Raw genomic sequence first — 21,549 nt, 5'->3', positions numbered from 1 at the left:
ATAATTTTTTTTATAAAAATCCAACACTCTACAAAAAATAGTACGCACATTTCGTAAAAATTGATGCTCGGTTCTCGATATCTCGTGAACAATAGAAGATATTGACTTCAAATTAATTTTAATTATCTATTTGTAAACTTTTAAGAAATGCTACTAAAATTGGTGAAAATTGTTTTTCGACTAAAAATCTTCTCAACAAAAATAGATTTTGAAATTTAACTATTTCATCAAATACAAAATGTTACTGGTAAATCTTAAATCATTTAGAATAATTAACCTGACAACTTTGTAAACAAAACACAACCTACTTACTTTTAAGCAAGACAAATCGACTGACGGGATGGGAAGTTATCAGTGTGGTTTGCCTGTTTTTCTTATTTTGTATTAGTCTCTTAATCACGAATATAAGCTTAAGCTAGAATATTATAGTTAAAGCTATTCAAATATCAAGATTCCTTAATTCCGGTCTAGAAACTTTTAACTTGTTCTTAGTTTAAGATTTAAAATTTTGTATTGAAACCAGCCAGATATTAGAAATAATGACTTTTATAGTTTAATCCGATCTTCAAATGAAAATGTTTAGTGGTTTCAGGATTACTTTTTAGGGGAATCAATAGAGCATAGAGAAGGAAAAGATGATGCGGGTATTTCTGAGACTTCTAAATGGACTTGGATTTCAGTACGGTGTATTACAAGATGTCGAATGTACTTCAATGTGGAGAACTATTACACAATTGGACAGAGAAATTGTTTAAAGGACTTATATTCATATCAAATTTCCGTAGAGTCGTAGAGAAACCGAAGCAGAAAGTACAAAAAAATACACGTTTCCTGGAGCTTTTGGAGCTATTGATTGTACTCACAATTAAGTTTTCTAATAAAAACATAAAACATCTGCCAGACGTGATACTAACCTAAAAATTAAAAAAAATCTAAATGACGAATTTTTCATAAATCAAAAAACACTGACAAAATATAATTGTCAACTCAAACCAAAAATGATTTACCGTAGATTGCTAGATTGTATTTTGAAATTTTCAAACACGTTTTTTTTAAACTCACCATGAAAATACTAGAAATAAAGATTTTAAATGCGTTCCAAACCTTTAGACCGAAGACATAGGGTCAAATTCAAAGTTCATTGATAAGTTCTGATTTTGTCTTTGCCAAATTAAACTTCAGTTTATGTTACTCGTAGACAATTTAAACCCATTTTAAAACGATAATTTGGAGTCTAAAAATTAACACTACGAAACCTATGTTTAAGCTGTTTGTATATCTATTAAACGTCAAAAATAAACAAACTGATTGAGTAAGTTAAGTTAAGAGAATTCAAAATCAAAAAAAAAAATGTCAAAAGACATAAGCATATATCAATATTTTGATATTTCCCTTAATGTTGGAATGCTACCAACTAACAGGAAACGAAAACTTTACCCGATTGGAACCCTTTGAAATATATGAAGACGATTTGTATGAAACGAGAAAAAAAACTGTCATGTTTATGATTGGCCTATAGATCAAAATTCAATGAAAAGTTTCCTAATATCAGCTTGCTTCCAAGTCTTAAAACCACCAGCCCGACTTCATGTAATTTCTTAACTAGCAGCAAACAAAAAAGTTTAAAGGGTTTTAAAGATTTTGGCTCTCCAGCTAACGCAATTTATTTTGTTACCCTCTACAAACCATTTTGTATAGGTTCAATTGAATTTTTTTCAAAATTGTAATAGAATATCCTTTAAACCTGTTTCTAACTTAACAGAGCTGGAAAATTCTTTATGAATAGCAGCTGTGTCTAACCTATATGTTAAATTTAGACTCCAGTTCAAATAGACTCGGGTTTAAAATATGACTATGAATATACTCCATATTGTTTTGTGTCTTACATTAAGGTTTGTTTAAATGCAGAAACGCATTCAAATGTTTCAAAATATTGAATTTTGGGCGACGCGTCACGTAATTTTTATTATTAATTTGATTCTTTTTCTTGAAAAATAGGGGAAAAAAGCATATATGAGTTAAAAATAGTACTAAGCTTCATAAATAAAGTTAAAAACCCTTCGTCTTCTACCTCAGTGTTGGAAAATAAAAATACTAAGCTTTATGATTGTTAGTATGAATGAAAACAAGAAAATTTGGGGGGGGGGGAGAGGTTAAACCGTAAAACCCCTACTTTGAAATCGAAAATCGTTTAATATTGTTTTAAGGGATTCCAATTCCAAACGTTTATTTATAAGCATTAATGAACTGCGTATCATAACTGTTTTTTAAAACAATTTGAAACATTTTAGGTCTGGGTTTATTTAAAATTTATTTTTTAACTTTTATTTTTGTTCTACTGATTGACATGTTTTGATCATGTGAATGTTTTTTTTTTCCAAGATTTTTAATGTGAAATTTTAAATATAATATATAGTTACGGCTTATTGTTTCCTGTGTGCACCAGAGAATTTTGGGGATTCAGGCCCACCGTAGGGAAGTTTTATAGGGACTTTTATGAAAACGGTGAAAATTCAATAGCTGTGTAAAAAAAGGAGTATGTTTTGATTAAAATTAAATATTAGACAGATTTTCACGAAGTTTGGTCAGAAATTTGTACTGATCATTAAATTCGACTTTGAATACTTTACCTCATTTCAAAACTAACCTCATCTTCTACAAAATTTCAGTAGCAAACAAAAGTTTAAATCTTTTTTTTCCCCATCATTGCATCCCTAAACAAAAACACTTTTAAATAGTTACAATATCTTTGTTTTGCTCAGGTGTCCTCATTAAATTATTGTTACATCATACAAACACAGTAAGTTCTAGCAGGTCAATTGAATGTTCGTTACCGGTACCTGTATACACACATAAAGCGTCCATTCACATTTTACCCCCAAAAATATAAAAGTTAACAAAAAGAAAACTTTTCCTTATGGACATTTTATGGCCACTGTCATCGAGGGTTGTGTCTATATGAAAACATTTTATTCCACCACCTGGGCTTCTCATTTTAGTTGATGAAAAAAGTTTTTTTTTGTTTTGTTAAATTCTTTCGCCCTATATTTCTACTATCAAGATACTTAAGACCCAAAGACAATATGGGATCCTTTTTGTCTTAAAAAGTTAAAACTAACAACAACAGCAAAAAATAAAAATAAAAAACTGTAAAAAGTAATAACAACTGAAAAATATAAAGGACTTTATTTCACCATCTATTACAATTTTTACCACCATCCTATACAATCCTGATATCCCCTTTCCCCTGTTCTTGTTCATTTTTAACTTTTTCAAACTAAACTTGTAAAATTCATTTGATGTGTAATAAAATTCCAATTTCTATCTTAAAAATTTCAGATCACACGACCGAGAAAGTGGTGACTATGCCGGATCAATTTCGGATCTGCAAAGTGTTACTTCCCGGCTAAGTGCGGTTTCGGTAAGTATCTATACACATACATACATATATCTTTAGATTCTACAGAAAGTTGGTAATGGGGAATTGTATTTATGTATGTATTTGTTTTTTCTTTTTTGGGATTTTTATTTGTTTGGCTTTTGACATAAAAATCAACAATTTATTGCTGCCAAGAGTTTTGATTTGTCCTATCGATGGGTTTTACATCACAAATCAGGTTATATTCGTCCTTTATACCACAATATACCCTTTTGGTAAATCTATGGGATATGTGTGTCCTTCGATTACAAACAATACCCTACTCGACTTAGAATGTAGCCCAACAGCACACGAGACACGACATCGTTATTTGCTTTTTTGTTTTTGTTTTTGTTTTTGTTATGTCCTTTGATAACAAATAAAGCAAAGAAGTTAAATATATAAAAGGGAGAATAGCAGCAGAATTCAGTGTTTGCGCTTTATTACACTGATAAAGGACATTTCAATTCGAATATTGGCGTTAGTGTGGCGTGTGTTCCTCCCCTAATTGCTGTGGCTCAGTTCAGTTTATTTTAGCTTGGTTCAGCTCAGCTCAGCTCGGCTACATCAGGTTCTGTGCTCTTGGCTCAAATCAAACTCCCATTCAATGATACAGAGAAATTTTATCGAGGACGACATTTGACGCTTTTATGGTCGGAATCGGAGTAGCTAGGTAGAAGCAGAGTGTGCAAGAGTCCTGTTTGAGGGCGGGATATGGTGTGAGGTAAGAGGATTAGGATCCTTTGCTTTTTTGTGTTTGTCTTTTTTTGTATCAATTCAAAATATCGTTCGAAGTAGAAATGTAACATACTTCAGGTCGGAAAAAGGACGAATGACAACGACAACCTTACCAAGCTGTGGGACATACATGAGTGTGTTTTCTGTGTTGCTAGTTCTTATTGTTTTTATGTTGAAAACAATTTGATGGAGCTTTGCGCCAGGAACCGTTTTTTTTTCATTCATTCGTTTGTTTGTTTTTTTCTTTTGTATTTGTATTTGTTTTTTTCTTTTATAATTTTTTCGTTTTTTCGAATTAGTTGTCCTTGTTTGCGGATGGGATTACGTGCAACCTGCAATGAAGTTGAGGTTTTTACGAGATTTTGTTGTTATTTTTTCGTTATTTTGCCGAGGATGACGAGGACGACAACAACTGGAGCAGAAGTCGTCGAACAAAACTCTATAAAATTTGATGGGAATGCAAATAGGAAAATATTATTTTATTAGTTAGGTTTGTATTGGTTAACTTAGCTTTATACTACTTTGGTGCTAGGCGCTTCAAACCACGAATCTCGGATAATTGTTGTTGAGCATGATAATATCATAGTGGGGCATAGTTTCAACACTAAGTGCGCTCTAGGATAGAATTGAATTGGTGTTTTATTCAAGACAGAAAAGATATTCATAACAATGTTTTTATATCTTTACTTGCATACAAACTTATGCTTAAGTAGGTAATATAAATAGTTTTACCTTGTAGGTGAGCTCGAAAGTAAATATTTTAATCAACTTGACAGCTTACAGCAATAGACTTGGAGGGTTGCCATCCATAACTCGAACATAAATATGATTACTTTAAATATGCAGATAAACTTCAGTTACCTAGTTGGAGATATGAAAACAATTATTCCATATTTTCTTAGAGTGAATTGGCAGGTCAATCAAAAAAAAAAAACAATCACAAAATTGCCTGTGCTTAAAAATCTTACTGAACTCAATAATGATAACAAACAATTATTTTGTAACGAATTTCAAATTTGAATACAGTTCTTGTTTTGCAAAAATATTCGATTTAAAAAGCAGATTTTTTAGATTATGATTTTCAATTCCAAAACGCACAGATTACACTATCCTCTAACTCCAATTCGATGGAAACTTCCAGATTTCTATACCTTTCTGAGAAGATAGGGTCTTCTTTGAAGACGAGTCATTTCACTTTTATATAGATGGATCAAAAAGAAATGAAGGGGTTTGTGGAGGTGTGTACTCTGAAGACTGAAATTTAATGCCTCATTCTGCCTGCCCAATCATTGTAAGTGGAGCTTTTGGTGATAAATGATGAAATCTTGTAGTGGCTTACAAAAAACATGATATAAACATTTCATATCCGTATAGGCAGTCGAAGCCATAGAGACATTCCAGTAAATTGTAAAACAAAAGAACTCACCAGAAATTGTACATCACAATAGATTTGACCACGTTTGCCTAATGCTGGCTTATCATTCGCTTAATATAAACTATTGCTTATGCAAGACGCTATAAAGAAGTCAAACATTACCGCGTGACAGGTGACGAAAAACATCTGACCTACACTAAATTTAGAGCGGTCAATGGGTTGCCATCGTAAAACAGATTGCATATAAGGCCTATAATCGATGTCATAACCGGGTACTGTCTAAAACGAAAGCACGCTTCGAAGATGGCGTGTTCTCAAATAAATTTTCCAAAAGCTGTATGAATGAGGAAGAGGACGAAACGGTTCTTCACCCATTCTGTAGATGCCCTGCTCTAGCTCAAAAACGCAAGAATAACGTAAAAGATTCCAGTCTCTCACGATTCGCAGGGGATTCAAACTGGTTTTATTAGGCTTAGGAGAAATCCTCAAGATTTATGTGGTATCACAATGGGCTATTATACTGGCCAAAAAATGTCCTACTCCATCACGAACAGCCACTTTAACCCTAACCTAACCTAGATTAAGACTAGATTTTTTTTTAAATTTTGTATTCGATACATTGTTAACATAATATAAGTTCTTACGAATCTTTTATATAATAGCAAAAGCCGTCTGCCAGATTGAACATTTTTTGAAAACATACTTTATTCATAATTGTGCATTAGGTGCTCATATATTCTAACGTGTAAGTTTTTAATAAACAAATAAAAGAAAGAAAAACTAAATCGGATATCGAATATTCGTCTTAGTTAAAATTATTCTCTTAAAATTTGGTTTATTTAACTTAGCGCAGCTTTTGCAAATGTATACAAAGCCGTCTCAATTTTTTTCATTGAGTAGGTATATCAAAAACTTCATTCGTTGTTTAAATGGCTTTTCCAAGATATAATTTTCCCAACTCGATTAATATGCCACAATCCGAGGTAGGTGTGCAACGTTCATATTAAAAACTTAAAGGATAAAATCGAAGTGTAGCTAAGCCGTAATGAACATTGATAGGAATCACTATGGAGCTTTGCGTGGGTTTTGGAAGGTCCAATATTCTCTTCAGAAAAAAACGTAACAACTGTTCCACAGAGCCATTTGGTTGAATTCGCCCTTCTTGATCTGTATATAGTAGAATTGAACTGGCTTTTGATTCAAATATCCTAGTACTTTGCTCGTAAACTTGTGTTTTCGTTTTGGATACACCTTTTCAAAATTGAGTTTATAGTTGTTTTCGTGTCTTAAATTATTTCTCTATGTAGACCTTCATGTTTTTTTTTGGAATTAATGTTAGACTAAGATATTTATAGGGTTCCACTATCTCAACTGGTTGTCTATCATACCTCTACATATGATTTTCATGACACTGTGTCTTTCTGCTGTCAAACAATACTATTTGCGATTTATTCCGATTTACTGTGAGGTTCCACATCTTGGAGTACTCTTCGATTTTCGTCATCATCATCTAGAGCCTTATTGGTGTATTCGCTAAACGTACAATGTCATCTGCATAATATCAATGCTTTTATTCTGAAATTATACACTTCAATTCCTCCATTCAATTATAAAACTATATCATTCAAGAACAAGAAGAATAGGAGCTATTTAAAGTACAACACTCTCTTAGCCCCGTTATGCAGTCTGCTTCCATCGCAGTCGTTTGATACACAATTTTATACAATTTTTAAGTTTAAAAAACATACATCTCGAAAGTAGGTATATAAATATATTTGTACCTTGTGAACTGTTAATATCAATGATAGGACTTAGGGTGAACTAGAGTACCCATGACTTCTTAACACTCACTAAGTATGTCATTTTTAAACCCAGTTAATCGATCTCTTTTTCAAAATGTTTTCAAAAATCTTACGGACAGTATTTAGCAATGAAATTAATTCATAGCTTTCAGTCAAGTTGCGTTCTTTTTTTTTTTTTGAAAACCACCTAATTCGAAACTGAACGGGATATTTTCTTTGTTTTCATAATGATTGTTGAAATATTGCAAACGATAGTTCGCAAACTCCTCAGTTACAGTACTACTTATAAAACTCATGTAGTATGAGATCTTTCCCAGTTGCTTTGGTTAACTTCATTTCATAGAGAATTGTTTTAACTGTGTTGTTGTAAAGGGTTTATCCATCTCCTGATATTTCACATAATATGTACAGCATTGAAATAAAGGTGCCTTTCTTTCAAGGTTTTACAGAGAGTGGAAGTGTGCTTTAATGTAGATTTCTGATACGTTTATCTTAATTTTTAGTTTCGTTGTATTTATTTATCTGACTGCTTTTTAAAATTCTTTTGTGTTCCTATTGATACATAAACAGGTATGTTTTCCTCATGGAAAAGTATTTATTTAAAGTCTACTCTCAGCGACATCAACATACGTCTTTTTAATAAAATTTAAAACTAGTTGAAGGATTTGTAGACGTTCTAACGTAAGCTATATTTTTTCATACTTAAACATCTCAATAACCATTCGAGATATGAAGTTTGTTTAACAAATAAAAATACTAACATATACAGCAAAGAAAAACTATCGCTTATAAGTTAAAACGTCTACAAATCAATCGAATAGTTTTAATTCTAGGAACCTTTATAAATTTAAGGTATTTTCAAACATTTTTAAAATGTTTTATGTAATGCAAAACATAAAACGAAAGTTCTGACCTTTCTAACGGACAATTTATTGATGAAGTTCTAAAATAGAGTAAAAACTCGATCGAGTAATACTCCGTTTATTTATGGTATGTCATTTTAAAAATTTTTAAAACTCCAGAATTTTGTACATCTAATCACTTGGTTTTGAACGTAGTTTTTTGCTATTTTTGTAGACACCCGAAAATAGTTCTGACTCAAAAATCTGGCATTGTAAAGTTTTCGTTTAAGCAGACATTTATATTAAGATTTGGTTTTGTAACTTTCCATCCCTGACAACAGTACTCGCAGAAATGGTTGAGAGTTGTAAGTCACAAGGCCCTAGTTCTCAACAGACTGTTGCGCCACCCAATTTGTTTATTTTATTTGTAACTTTCACATTCTATGAAACTGTCTGTTATGCATCTTCTAATGAATTTTGGACAAACAGTTTATGGTTACATATTTTCTAAAAATATTTAATTATTGCAAATTAAATTTTTTTTTAAATTTTTTAAATTTAAAATCTAGGCCCTTTTGAGAAGTAAAAACATTTCTGAACTGAGTTGTAATATCTTAGAGTCCCAAATTTAAGTGTCTAAAAAATCGAAGTTCTATCTCAAAATTATTATGAAGAAATGTGTCAATAAACTTTCGCGAAATGTCAACACTTTTGATTCGAAAATCAGACCGATTACAAAGATTTTATGTAATGTTAATTTCAAACGAGTTTACTTTTTGAAAAATTATTGGCTCACTATATGGCGTTTGTCAACTATTTTTCATAGATTGGGCTTGTTGCAAGTAATTTATATCGTATTTAGTAGAATATTTAGAATAAGGGGCAACATCTAGTGATTAAGAGGAGAAGAAGGAGAAGAGGAGGACCTAGTAGTTTCTCAAACCGATTTTAGGTTTATAAATAGGCGCTCGGAAGCGAAGCGGTTCATAATTGATTGTGCGATAAAGTAAAGAATATTTTTGAAAAGTAATAATTCGCATTTTAGTCTCTTTTTTAAGATCGCAATGTTTAAACATTATGTCAGGATATGGACTAAACGCTATGGTTATTTCTTTCACCTTGAAGCTCTTTGGCCAGTATTATATTATTCTTGGTATCAAAATTAAGTCTGCCTTTCGTTGTTATCAAAGTTAATTTACAAAAATGTCCACTTTGCAGCAGCTGAGCTATGAGCAAGTAATATCAAGTTATAAACGAACTAACCTTAATAACAATATTCATTTGAACCGTTTTTACGATTAGTGATCTTTTCCCATAATTCTGACAAGTCAATTTTATCCGTAAGATTATGATCTTGAGATGTGATTATTTTGAAATGTTGAGCCATCTGCCAATAAAATCTGAAATGAAAGCATTCAGCGTAATCATTTAATGATCGTGCATTTGTTATGGGGTGCGTTCAGTTAAATACATTTATGTATGTACCGTTTACAAATGAAAAGTACTTTAGGCTTTCAATTAGTTTTGAGAATAGAGTCGAGTTAGTTTTTTTTTCAATTTCTTAAATAAAGGGACCAAATGGAATAAGAAATGGCTATGCGACCAAGTCAGAAAATTATGACCAAATTTCTTCGTAAACGACCAAACTGGCAACCGTGGTTATGACCCAATTATAAGACATCGTCTGATGACTACAAGTTTCCATAAAACTAATTTGGAAAGTAATGATGATATTTAATGGGTTTATGCAATTTTTTGACTTATTTATTTATATATTGAGTCAAGACAGCACACATACAAAAAACCTCCATACATTTTTGTGTAAAGGTAACTGGAAAAAGAAATCATTACTTTTTTGTACATGATAGAAAAATTGTGTTGTAATAGCTTTTTCCTGAATGTTACATACAACAACGTCTATGAAGACGATAATAAGATCCTTAATTTATTAAGATCTGAGTACATGGCACCACGAATCCTTCAATTGTTTTTTTAACTTGAATGCTTTACATTTCGTTGTACGAATAAACATCAATTTAATTTAAAATAAGTTTTTCAAAAATATCAACTTCAATAAATTGTGAAAAAAGAGGGCATTAAGGAAAAAAATCAAATATAATCTAAATATTAAATATGAAATCAATTTAAAATCATATATTATATTCGTCATGTTCAAAAACAAAAGAAATCTTTTACATTGTCACAATTTTCTTGAACGATGAATAGGAAGCATCATCGGTTGATTGCATCTGGTGAACAATGTTCAAAAACCATTTATACATATCTACTTCAATGTAACTTTGCTGCAATATTGTTGTTAAGATAAAGTGAAAATATTATATCCTTTTTTTGTTGTTCCTAGGAGTGAAATTCCCTTATACTCCTCGAATTCACAAAGAAGAGAGATACTTTGTTTTGTATATATTTCGTAAACAAGGAGGTACAATTTTTAGCTCGAATTCTTTTGTTTGACGTTATATAGAAATTGAGCTAACACTCCGGTTAATTTTAATAAAGACTACTTCTTTTTCAAACATTTTTAATAGAGTCAAGTTAAGGTAAAATGAAAATAAAGCATATTTTAGCTCATGCTTTAGATAGAGCTTACAAATTTGCCATATCAAGAAATACAAATGGAACAACTTCATCAATGAATTTTATTTGTACTAAATAAAGTTCTGTCCTATTTTTAACTCCACCAAGACTACTGCTTAACCTAAAATTCCCATTCACCTTGGCTATTCAGAAATTGTGAGTTCCATAAATGTATTTGAATTAATGAAAATCTCTGAACAATAACTTCTTAAGATTGTTGCGACGACCTTATCAAACAACCTGGAGTGTAGGTACATTCATATATCAACATTAAAACTTATAAGATACCAAAAATGAATTCTCCAGAAAAACATGTATAAATCCAAAAAAAAGAAAACGCACAGAATCTTGTACGTGAGAAAAATTTTCGACATTTTTCTTTCTGACTTCTTCAATTTTCTTATCATACACATATTTTCTTTTTTTTGTCTGTATGAGTTACAATTTTTCCTTCGAAACGATGATCGATTCCTTGCGGTTGAGTTGAACGCGTATTTTGAGTTTCTTTTTTGTTGTAGTAGTCTTTTTAAGGGAAAAATATATATTTTTGTGATGTTAAACGTGATGACTCAAATCGTCTTCGTCTCGTTCTCCATCTCCATCTTTATCGTCCTTGCCCTCGTCCCTACGTCTCCCCGTCAATGTCGCTCATTTATTCCCATTTTCTCTGGCAACAATTTTGAACTTTTTGACTGTAATAACATATGTATGAGGTTTGATGTGTGTGGCAGAAGAAAGGATGTTTTTACTACCACATCCTTTTCGTTTGCCTGTGAAATGTAGATATCTCTGGCTTGGCTACACTACACAACACACTTTGTATGTTACTCAAAAATCATTTCGATTTTTTGACTGCTGGGGTTTTTGGGGGAGAAATGCTTTTGATGCTTCTGAGGTTTCGAGGTCTGATGATGTACTTTCTATAAATATGTATCTCTAGGTATGATGAGATTCAGCATTGCCATCAACAGCATCAGCATCTCTATGCCATCATGTAACCATCATCAGGATACCTACCACCCACCACCACCTACCACCTCCCACTACCACAACAATGTGAAAAGGAAAATTACATTTTATACATTTATGATGATGGATGGTTGGTGATTTATTGTGTCAGATTTTGTTGCTCTTATTATGTAGAAATATTTTTTCCCAAAATATTTTGTTGTTGTAATGGAATTCCAGAGGGAAAAACCATGAAACTACGGCACGTCTCATGCTGACAAGGGTAATAGTAGAAATATTTTTCTGTTAAAAAAAGCTACACACATACACATGTGTGTGTGTTTAGTTATAGAAGATTATAGAATTGAACTCACTTTTGTTGTTGTTGTGAAATCAAACTGAATTCTTATGATTAAACGTATCTGACAGCGGCAGCAAAAACGGTCTTGGTATCTTTCAAAGCCGATGAATTAATAATGAATTAAAATTTTGACTTTTACATTGTTCATAAGTTATTTATTAAAGGATTTTGAAAAAGGAATTGAATTATCGATTGAACTAATCTCGTATCAGCTTTTTAAGAGTACATATTTATATATGAAAAGTAGTACCAGTAGCGTGATGGTTAGTGCGTTGGACTGTCATGCAAGGGGTCTTGGGTTCATGCAGTAAGCCAGCATAAAGTTTTATTAACAGTACTAACAGTTAAAAGAAAACACTAGGATCGAAGTTTTGAGGTGATACAATAAAAAGCAATAATTATCAAAATATAGATAGCTTCACAGTACTTCTTTGAAACTTACAACAACGTTTTCGACATTTGATACAATTTTTAGAAAAATCGAATTACCGTTCTTTACAAACATTGAAAATTAGATCCAACATTCTTATCCAGCAGTTGTTTAACTTTTATCCTGCTGGATAAGTCTACGTCGCTGTACAGCACGGGATACGTAGATCACGCGAAGAACTTTTTCGCGAAACGACCCAAGGTGCTTTCATCCGCTTTTGTCATAGCTCGTGCTTCTGCCCTTTTAGCAGGAAGGGAATGAGGAAGGTCTTATAAAGTGACACATTGGTCGCTTGAAAGAGGGCTTTGCTACTCGCAATTGCTTTCTTAACTCAAAGAAACAGCGGGTAGCAAGTTATTCTTCGTTTAATCTCAGCACTGGTGTTGTTTTCTAGGTAGAAAAGTCCTTAACTACCATTTGACTTCGAAAGGTTCTGTTAAGTTGTTTGCAACCATTATGGAGCAACGTGAAATCTCCATGGTCATCCTGCACAAACGGACGAGTTTGGCAGGGATGCCAAAACTAGTCATGTCTCTATACAGCTCGTCCCTGTATAGATGCTGTCATATGCGGCTTTGAAATCGATGAAAATATAGTGGGTGTCTATTTGATGTTCTTGGAGTTTTTCCATGATCTGCCGTAATGTGAATATTTGATCGAATGTAGACTTTCTTGGTTCAAGACTGATAACGACCTATCAGGTTGTTGATGATGGGCTCTAGACGGTCATGTGTTACGGCAGAGAAGATTTTGTAAGCAATCTTAAGCAGACTGATGCCTCTTTAGTTCATGCAGTTTAGAAGGTTTCCTTTGTTCAGAATCGGTGAAACAATACTGAGGTTCCATTTATCCGACATGCTTTCTTGCGACCATATCTAGAAATAAATTGGTGCATGCTCCTAATAAATCTCCAGCTGCTTTAAGGAACTCGGCATTCAAGGCATCCGCTCCAGCGGCTTTGTCTAACTTTAGCTTAAATATGGCAATCTTAACTTCGTCTTATTCGGGAGGACGGGATTGTTGGCTTTCGTCGTCTATGTTGAATGAATCATCCTGCCTGACAACGGAATTCGGTTCGTCGTGAAGTGGTCCTTCCATATTATTATTATTATTCCAAGCTTTATTCACTCATTAATACTTTAAAATTTACAATAATTTTATAATTATCATTTGATTGAATATATTTACATTACATTTAAACAAGTATGTGTACGTAAAATTAATTAAATTACAAGAAAGAAATAATTCAATGAAGGTTTAAAACTAATTTAAATATATACATAATTTGAAAAGAGAGGTATAATTTTAGGTTATCTGAGCATAAGCCTCCCCCAGACTTCTCCATCTTCTTCTATCTAGTGCTTCTCTCCAATAAAGTGGGCATATTTTTCGGATGTCATCCTTCCAGCGTTTATGTTGTCCACCTACGCTTCTTTTGCTTTCTAAGGGTATCCATTCGGTTACTAATTTTGTCCATCGATTATCAGGTGTACGTATTACATGTCCTGCCCATTCCCATTTGAGTTTCTTAAGCCTGTGTCTAACGTCTTCAAAATTAGTTTGACTTCTTATATTCTGATGGTTAATTTGCTGGGCAATATGAACGCTCAAAACAGCTCTTTCCATTGCTCTCTGACATGATTGGAGTTTCATTTCAGTGTTTTTCGTGACTTGCCAAGTTTGGCACCCATAGGTGAGGACTGGAAGAACTGTTGAGTCAAACACATATTTCCTTGTTTTATTAGAAATATTCAATGTAAGAAAATGCTTAACGTTCCAGAACTGCCTCCAAGCGTTCGTCATTCGCTGCTCTATATCCTTTTTTTCTTTATCTTTGAATGAGATAATCTGACCAAGGTATGTGTAGTCTTCAACGTATTCTAGTATATTGTTATTACAACTAACTGGATCATAAGCACCATTTGTCATAATTTTAGTTTTCTGTTGATTTGTTGACAACCCAATATTTTCGCATTCCGAGCATAGTTCGTTTAGCATCGTTTGAAGTTCTTCACTGCTGTTTGCGATAATTATAATGTCATCGGCAAATCGGAGGTTTGAGAGACATTTGCCATTTATCTTCAATCCTTTGTCTTCCCAGTCTAGCTTTCTAAATACTCCTTCTAAGGCTGCGGAAAACAGTGCTGGTGAAATTGGATCTCCTTGCCTAACACCTCGCGATATTTTAAAATCTGATCCGATGCATTCCGTTTTTATGTGGGATGTGCTCCTGTCATACATTTTCTTTAGGATTCGAACTATTTTTTCGTCTACACCTTGATTGAGAAGCGCCTTCCAAATAAATCTTTGCTCTACTGTGTCAAACGCTTTTGCAAAATCGATGAAGGCAAAGTATATTGTGATGTTATACTCTTTGCATTTTTCTATTATTTGATTAACGGTTTGTAGATGGTCTATTGTTGAAAAACCTGATCTAAAACCGGCTTGTTCAAAAGGTTGATTTAAATTAAGAGTGGTTTTCATTCTCTCCTTCCATATCTTCAGCATTGATTGCTGTTCCACTATGATATTTCCACTTTCATGTTTGCAGCCTTCAGTTCGATGTTTATGTACTGTTAACTTCGTTTGACCTGTTCATAAAACTTTCGAACTTCATTCCTGCTTTTGAACCTCTCAACATCTTCGACCGCACACTTCTCATGCTATCTCACTTTTTCATTCGGAGAAGTGAGTGTTCCTTTCTCCTCTTCTTCTCATAGATCTCGTGAGCTGCTCTCGTCCTTCTATACAGCCCCGCTTTGCGTGCCTGTTGTTTGGCTGCATTTGCCTGCCGACATTCCTCATCAAATCAGTGGTTTCTTGTTGGTAGCTGCTTGAAACCCAACACGTCAGAGGCGGCTTCTCTGATTACATCCCCGCAATGGTGTCACTGGTTCTCGTTACATTGGGTTGACGGCAAAGAATTTCGGGAGAGGTTACTTGTAACTTTGTCTAAGAAAGATTTGGCGATCCCTTGCGATTGTAGCCGTTCCTCGTTGTATCTTCTCCCAGCATCTCCCTGTTTTGCCTTGGGCCTGGAAACCCGAAGTGCTACTTGAGCTACAAAGAGGTATTAGTATGAGCCTATGTTAGCTCCTCGGAAAGTTCGGACCATGACGGTGGACGCGTGTCTAGCGTCGATCGCAATATAGTCAATCTGGTTGACGTTAGATTGATCTGGAGATCTGCAAGTTCCTTTGTAGATGTTTAGGTGTGGAAAACGCGTACTGCGGCGATCATTAATGCACCTATAGCTCAACACTTTTTGTCCCAGTTTGGATCCAAAAACAAAGCCACATCCAAAACAAGCGTTGTTGGTTTTCTCGGTAGCAGTCCTCATAATAAATATCACAGTTTTCTATCCTCTTTTTAGTAGCTCATCCCATCGAATCTCGTGGATGTTGGTGATTTCGCTTCATAGCAGTCTAAGGCCTCCGTTAATTCATTGACTGCACCTGGTCTATTAAATGAGTAAAGGACCCAACATTCCATGTGTATACCCAAAGTTCTTTGGTCTTAAACCCTTTGCTTTTGTGATCTACAGTAAATTCTTCCATATCCAACTCTTATTGGCGCTTCGCAACTAGTTTTTCTTTACGTAGTCAGGAAGTCTATCTGTCGCATACTTTCAACCTGAAAGACCAGGTCCTTTGATTTAAGTTCAAAGGCAAGAGCTGGCATAGCCGCTCCTTAGAGACCTGGCCTCCGAATATGTCATAGTAGACCTTTAAGGTGTTCACTAAGTACTTCAACCTTACTGAAACTGTAGACTCCACCGTTGTTTAGAAGATTTCCTCCGATTCGAGAATTCCTCCGCTGCCGTTCTCTCCCTGTTTTTCGTTTGCTGCCCCCAACATCTTTCCACTGGGGTTATAGAACCCAATCTCCAGTGGAAGAACAAGAACTAAACACTCAATGTTCACCGCAGGGATGTTAGAGTAGGAGTTGACAGAAAGAAGTTGGTTTTGACAAAAACATGTGCACGCTTGTGTCCTCATTGTAACGACTCAATAATATTTTGCTTGCTTTAAAGACATTCAATTAAAATAATGCACTTTCACAAAACATAGACATAAAAGATTTAAGATGCTTAATACTTAATGTATTCCAACATTTGCCTTTGAAAACGCATTGGTTTTAAAATTGTTAAGCCCTAAGTTTCGTTTTATAATAGATTTTCTGTTCTCACCTGTACTAGCAAGGTAAATGCTTGCTTAACAATAGTAAAAAAGGACTTGAGCATCAAAAACGAAAGTTAATATTTGTATTCATCATTTCTTAAAAAAGAGAAAATTCTACATAGCATTTACCTAAAACAAATTAAGTTTTAAAAAATGCAATCAAATTTTCACCATAGACAAAATGAAAAAATAATATTTCCCACATAATACTAACAAGATTATCCCACAGCTCAGACATGCAAATCGAAAAGTTTCAAATTCCAATTGAAAGCAAACATCCCATCCCGACTTTCCCTATTCTGTATTTTATAGACTTTCTATGGAATAGAGGTATTAGATCAGGATAGAACAAAACCAAAAAATTCCGAACAGTTGCCTGCGATAAATAATCCATAAAATTCAATTTCATATCGACGCTACGTATGTGCGGTGCGCGGGTTATAAACGAAATACCAATTCCCACCTAATCGCTCTTAAATCCAAACAAAATAAAACTTGTGTGCGGTGTACACAAGGCATATTTTCAACTTTTCGATGTTTTCATTTTCAATGCTTCGAAAAAAGGGACTTTAAATAACAGGATTTTCCATTAAAATATATGAAAACAGTTTTTGAAATTCTGAAAAAGTAGATAGGAAAGGTACCTTTAGGAAAAGAGTACAAACACACCTTGTGCAATCAAAAGGACTTCCTGTTTCCTATAGGTATACAAACTTTTACTTTCATAGACCTAAGCTACGGTTGGTTGTTTTTCTATGCCTTTAATCCTAGTACCAACTTTTTGGTATCCTTTTTTTGTCCAAATTTATACACATTTCCACATTTTCTCTCTCTGATTTGTTTTTCGTCTTCTTTTTCGTTTACAGATTGGAACAAACAATTGCACAGCACGATATCGGACCTTAAGTGGTGGAATTGGTGAGTCGCCATCTTTGTCACCAAGTCCTTCTTCCGATTACGAAGATATAGCTGCTACTCGTGGCCTGGCTCTAAGCTTGGCAGCAAAGAGCAAAAAGAATGGCAATCACAAAGGAACGACCATTAGCCAGAAGGCGACCGTACATCATGTAAGTTCATTATCCTTGTCAGTTTGAGGTTCCTCCCTTGAGTTCTGTTCGCAGTTTCTTTTTCTTGTTTTTTTGTGTGAGTTTTCATTTGTCCTTCATGTGGTCTGTGTTCGGTTGGTCTCTCGGTCGTTCATCGTCCTGTGTCGGTGTCTTTGTGAAAAAAGGACGATCAAATAATTTTACTTTTACAGTAGGTACACCCAAGGGAATGAAATACAGTAGACCAAACCAAACCGAACCATACCAAAACAAAAAATAAAGAAACTTTAATTTGTGCTGTTATGACTTTGAAAACTTAGTTATGTAGTCTTCGTCGTATATATGTATAAAAGGACTAAAGAGAGGAACCCTTTTACTGTTTAAGAAAGGACATACGACCAAGGCAAGGCATCTGTTCTCTGTGAGGAAAAAACGAAGAACGGGTGATGCCATGGCCAAAGCACAGGATTACAAAACTTTTAATGATTTAATAAACTTTTTTCTTTGTTCTTTTTCTTTCTCATTCTCATTTTCGTTGTTGCTGTTTTTGTTTGTGTCATTTTGTGTGATGGGTAAAGTCCAACGAAATGCGAAGTTCACCAAAGGAAATTGGCGTATTTAATGAGAACGGAAGGAATTTCGTTGCCACAAAGGATACCTCAAGGGATTTCAGCAATTCCCAGGATAATACAGACCGAGGAAGTATGAGTGATCAGGCATTTGCTTGTTCTGCTAGTTCTGTAGAGAGTTTACCAAGTGCATCCGGTTCAAGTAAGTCTTCTCTCTCTCTATCTCTCTTTTGAGATTTTATATATGTATTTTTTTTTTTTTAAAAAGGACCAAAGTTAAATATTATATTGATGTCCTGATGGATTCTCATTATGATTTAAGCTTCTTTTGAGAGTGCATTTCCTTTGTTCCTCTTTTCTTTTTTTGGTTTCGTTTTTGAAATTTTCAAGACATTCTTTATTCTTCTAATTCCCATTTTTACACAGGCACTCAAGCTCTGGTTCGTCCTGGCAGTCCACATAGTTCGATATCCACCGAAGATCGAACATCATTAGCGCCGATTTGCAAAGCCAAAGCTCTTGTCGATAGTTTGCCAAATCCTTACGATAAGGAAGCACTTAAATTTAAGGTAAGTTCTTCCTTATTCCCTGTTCTTTTTTCTGTTAAAGGTTTTCTATAATAAGAGTTCTTTTTTTATGGTGCTGCATCAGAAAGGTGACATCATTGATGTACTCTCAATGAATGCATCAGGGATCTGGAGAGGACGTTGTCACGGACGTATAGGACACTTTAAGTTTATCAATGTCGAAGTAATGCCAGAACAAAGGCTGAAAAATTTAAACAATAAAAGTCTAAGCCGTCTAACGAACACCAATGGACCCAACTCAGTTGAGGATTTATTGTTTCGCATTGGACTGAAGGAGTATACATCGGTTTTTGTCCTTAATGGGTAAGGATTAAGATATATGTATATATTTATATGGTTTTAGGAGGATTTTATGGGATTTATATCAAGATCCTGGTGGATATTAATGGGATTATAAATTTTTGGTTCTTTTCGTGGTTAATTTTTTATTTTTTTGTTTTAGATACGAAGACTTGGAGCTGTTTAAGGAGCTTGAACCTGCTGATTTGGATTATCTGGGAATTGTTATTCAGGATCATAGAGCGAAGTTGTTAACGGCTGTGCAGTTGTTGCATGACATAGAATGTAAGTTTATCGTTATAGCAAATTTGTTTGGACATTTTTTGAAATGCTTTGAAGATGATCCTGGAATTACTTTTGAAGGACTTTAAAACTCTTTTTTATTATTTTAATAGAAAACTTTGTTTAATATAAGCCATTCTTTTTATTATTTACTTTTAAGGCTCCGATGGTGATATAGCCGGCTCGAGTTCCGAAAACGATGAAGCCAGACTCAACAACATCAACAAGAAGCACGGTTCTTCGCCATTCGGCCGTCGCCACTTCCCACGTGATTCGGGCTGCTACGAAGGCTCCCCAGTGCCATCATCCCAAACACCCACCCAAACAATAACCTCCACCGATGACTCGAACAGCTTGGACGACGTTGTTACCAAATGTTCAACGGAAATTCTCAAACGTGTCGAGAGTGCACGTCGCCAAAAAGAAGCCACCACCGGCGGTGGACCCCTCAAGGGTCTCTCTCGAGTTGGTAAGAAGGGCCTCCTTGGCGGCAGTCTAATGGGCGATGAAACTCTCACTCGCGGCGGAGGTCTTAGTGAGAAATCCAGCGATTCGGGCGTGAGTAGCAGCTCCTTATCGTCGAATCCACTCAAGAACAACTCTTAACATTTGCCGCAAGTCCTTGCGCAAGAGTTGGCAGCAGCTGCTGCCAATTGTAATACACTGCCACAGATGTCAGTATCTTCAATGGCGATGGTTATGCCCTCTTGCGGCGGCAGCGTAACAAATAATTTAAATCTTAATCGTAATTTGGTCATTCTAAGAAATCATTTGCGCAAAAATAATACGATCTCATCGAATCAATTCAATGGTGTGGACGCAGATGACGACGATGATGGTGACCATGTGCACCTTCATCCGCATTCGTCATCGTCGGCGGATCAATAGCCCCTAGAAGACAGTCTTAGTTCGAATAGACCTCGTTTTTTAATACGTTTTGAGATAGTCCTTAATTCATTGTTTTGTCGTTCATTTTATACTCCGCTCAAGTGAAACAAAAATTACACACACAACTTTATTAATAAAAAATAATTATATACAATTTTAATATGAATGAATGGTGTTCTTTAAGGATCAAAATATAATGACAAGTCTTTTTTCAACAAAGATGATTTAAACAAAAAAAAATATATATACTTAGTTATAGATAATATTTAAAGATTAAACAAAAAGATAAAAATAAATAATTAAAAAAATGATGCTGTGATTCGTTGAAAGATTAAGTTCAAATGTACAGTGTAAAGATTGAGTCCTTCTCAGGTGATGGGAAATTAAATGAAAATTTAAACAAATAATTAACAAAAAAAAAGTGACAATTATGGTGTGTAAATATAGCAAAGAGAAATAATAATTATGAATGAACTTTGGTAACAAAAATAAAAAGTATGTAACGATAGCAATTATTGACAATTAATTGTCAAAGCACAATTTTAAGGTGTGGAAAGACCAGGAGCTCTTTAGATACCATAAAAGTTAGGTGATGAAGAAAGAAATGTTATTTTATCAAAGTCTTTCAAAACTTTGTTTTTTTTTTTTTCTTTTTGTTAAATTTAAGGTATGGCAAGTTCTCGTTTTAATACGTTTTTATTTTTAATTTGTAAATAAATGTTTAAGTGTGTTAAAAAATATTATTAATTACCTACTTACTTCATTTATTTGAAGAAATTACATAACTACATACAAATATTTCTATGAGAAAATAAAACAGGCTGTAAAAAACATAAAACCACCTTCATGCATGAATGTTCTTAAGTTAAGTACTTTATTTTTCACAATCATTTGTTTAAATTTATAATTTTTCTTATAGTATACTCGTTATTACCGAAATCACTGTTTATATTTTATGTTAAATTTGATTTTGAAAACAATTATATTAATTTTAATTCCTACAAATGTTGAGCTCTTTAAACAAAATTATTTTATTATATTAATTGTATTTTTGTATCACATTATTCAAAACAAGAGGGGCAACTTTGTGTCTAAAAAACTTAAATCCAATAAGATCAGATTCTATTCAGTTTTTAACTTGACACACAAAGTAAATATTATTCTTTGTAAGAAAATATTCCAAAAATAAAATCGAAATCGAAAACCGA

The 21,549-nt window shown here is 33.7% G+C and overlaps 1 protein-coding gene across 1 annotated transcript in view; it reads left to right on the top strand.

The window, feature by feature from the left end:
• LOC129952626 (uncharacterized) overlaps positions 1-21,287 on the top strand; it is a 581,803-nt gene extending 560,516 nt beyond the window's left edge. Inside the window, exons 12-18 of the mRNA XM_056065358.1 lie at positions 3,340-3,421; positions 17,557-17,757; positions 18,315-18,507; positions 18,732-18,874; positions 18,957-19,195; positions 19,335-19,456; positions 19,614-21,287. Of these exons, the coding sequence (XP_055921333.1) occupies positions 3,340-3,421; positions 17,557-17,757; positions 18,315-18,507; positions 18,732-18,874; positions 18,957-19,195; positions 19,335-19,456; positions 19,614-20,059 (1,426 nt within the window). The 3' untranslated portion in view covers positions 20,060-21,287. The remainder of the gene's footprint in view (positions 1-3,339; positions 3,422-17,556; positions 17,758-18,314; positions 18,508-18,731; positions 18,875-18,956; positions 19,196-19,334; positions 19,457-19,613) is intronic.
• Positions 21,288-21,549: the final 262 nt, after the last annotated feature.

Source organism: Eupeodes corollae, chromosome 1 (genome assembly GCF_945859685.1).
Source record: "Eupeodes corollae chromosome 1, idEupCoro1.1, whole genome shotgun sequence".
NCBI classification, from domain to species: domain Eukaryota; kingdom Metazoa; phylum Arthropoda; class Insecta; order Diptera; family Syrphidae; genus Eupeodes; species Eupeodes corollae.
Note: the sequence above shows the minus strand (reverse complement) of the source record. Positions and strands in the feature narration are given on the sequence as shown.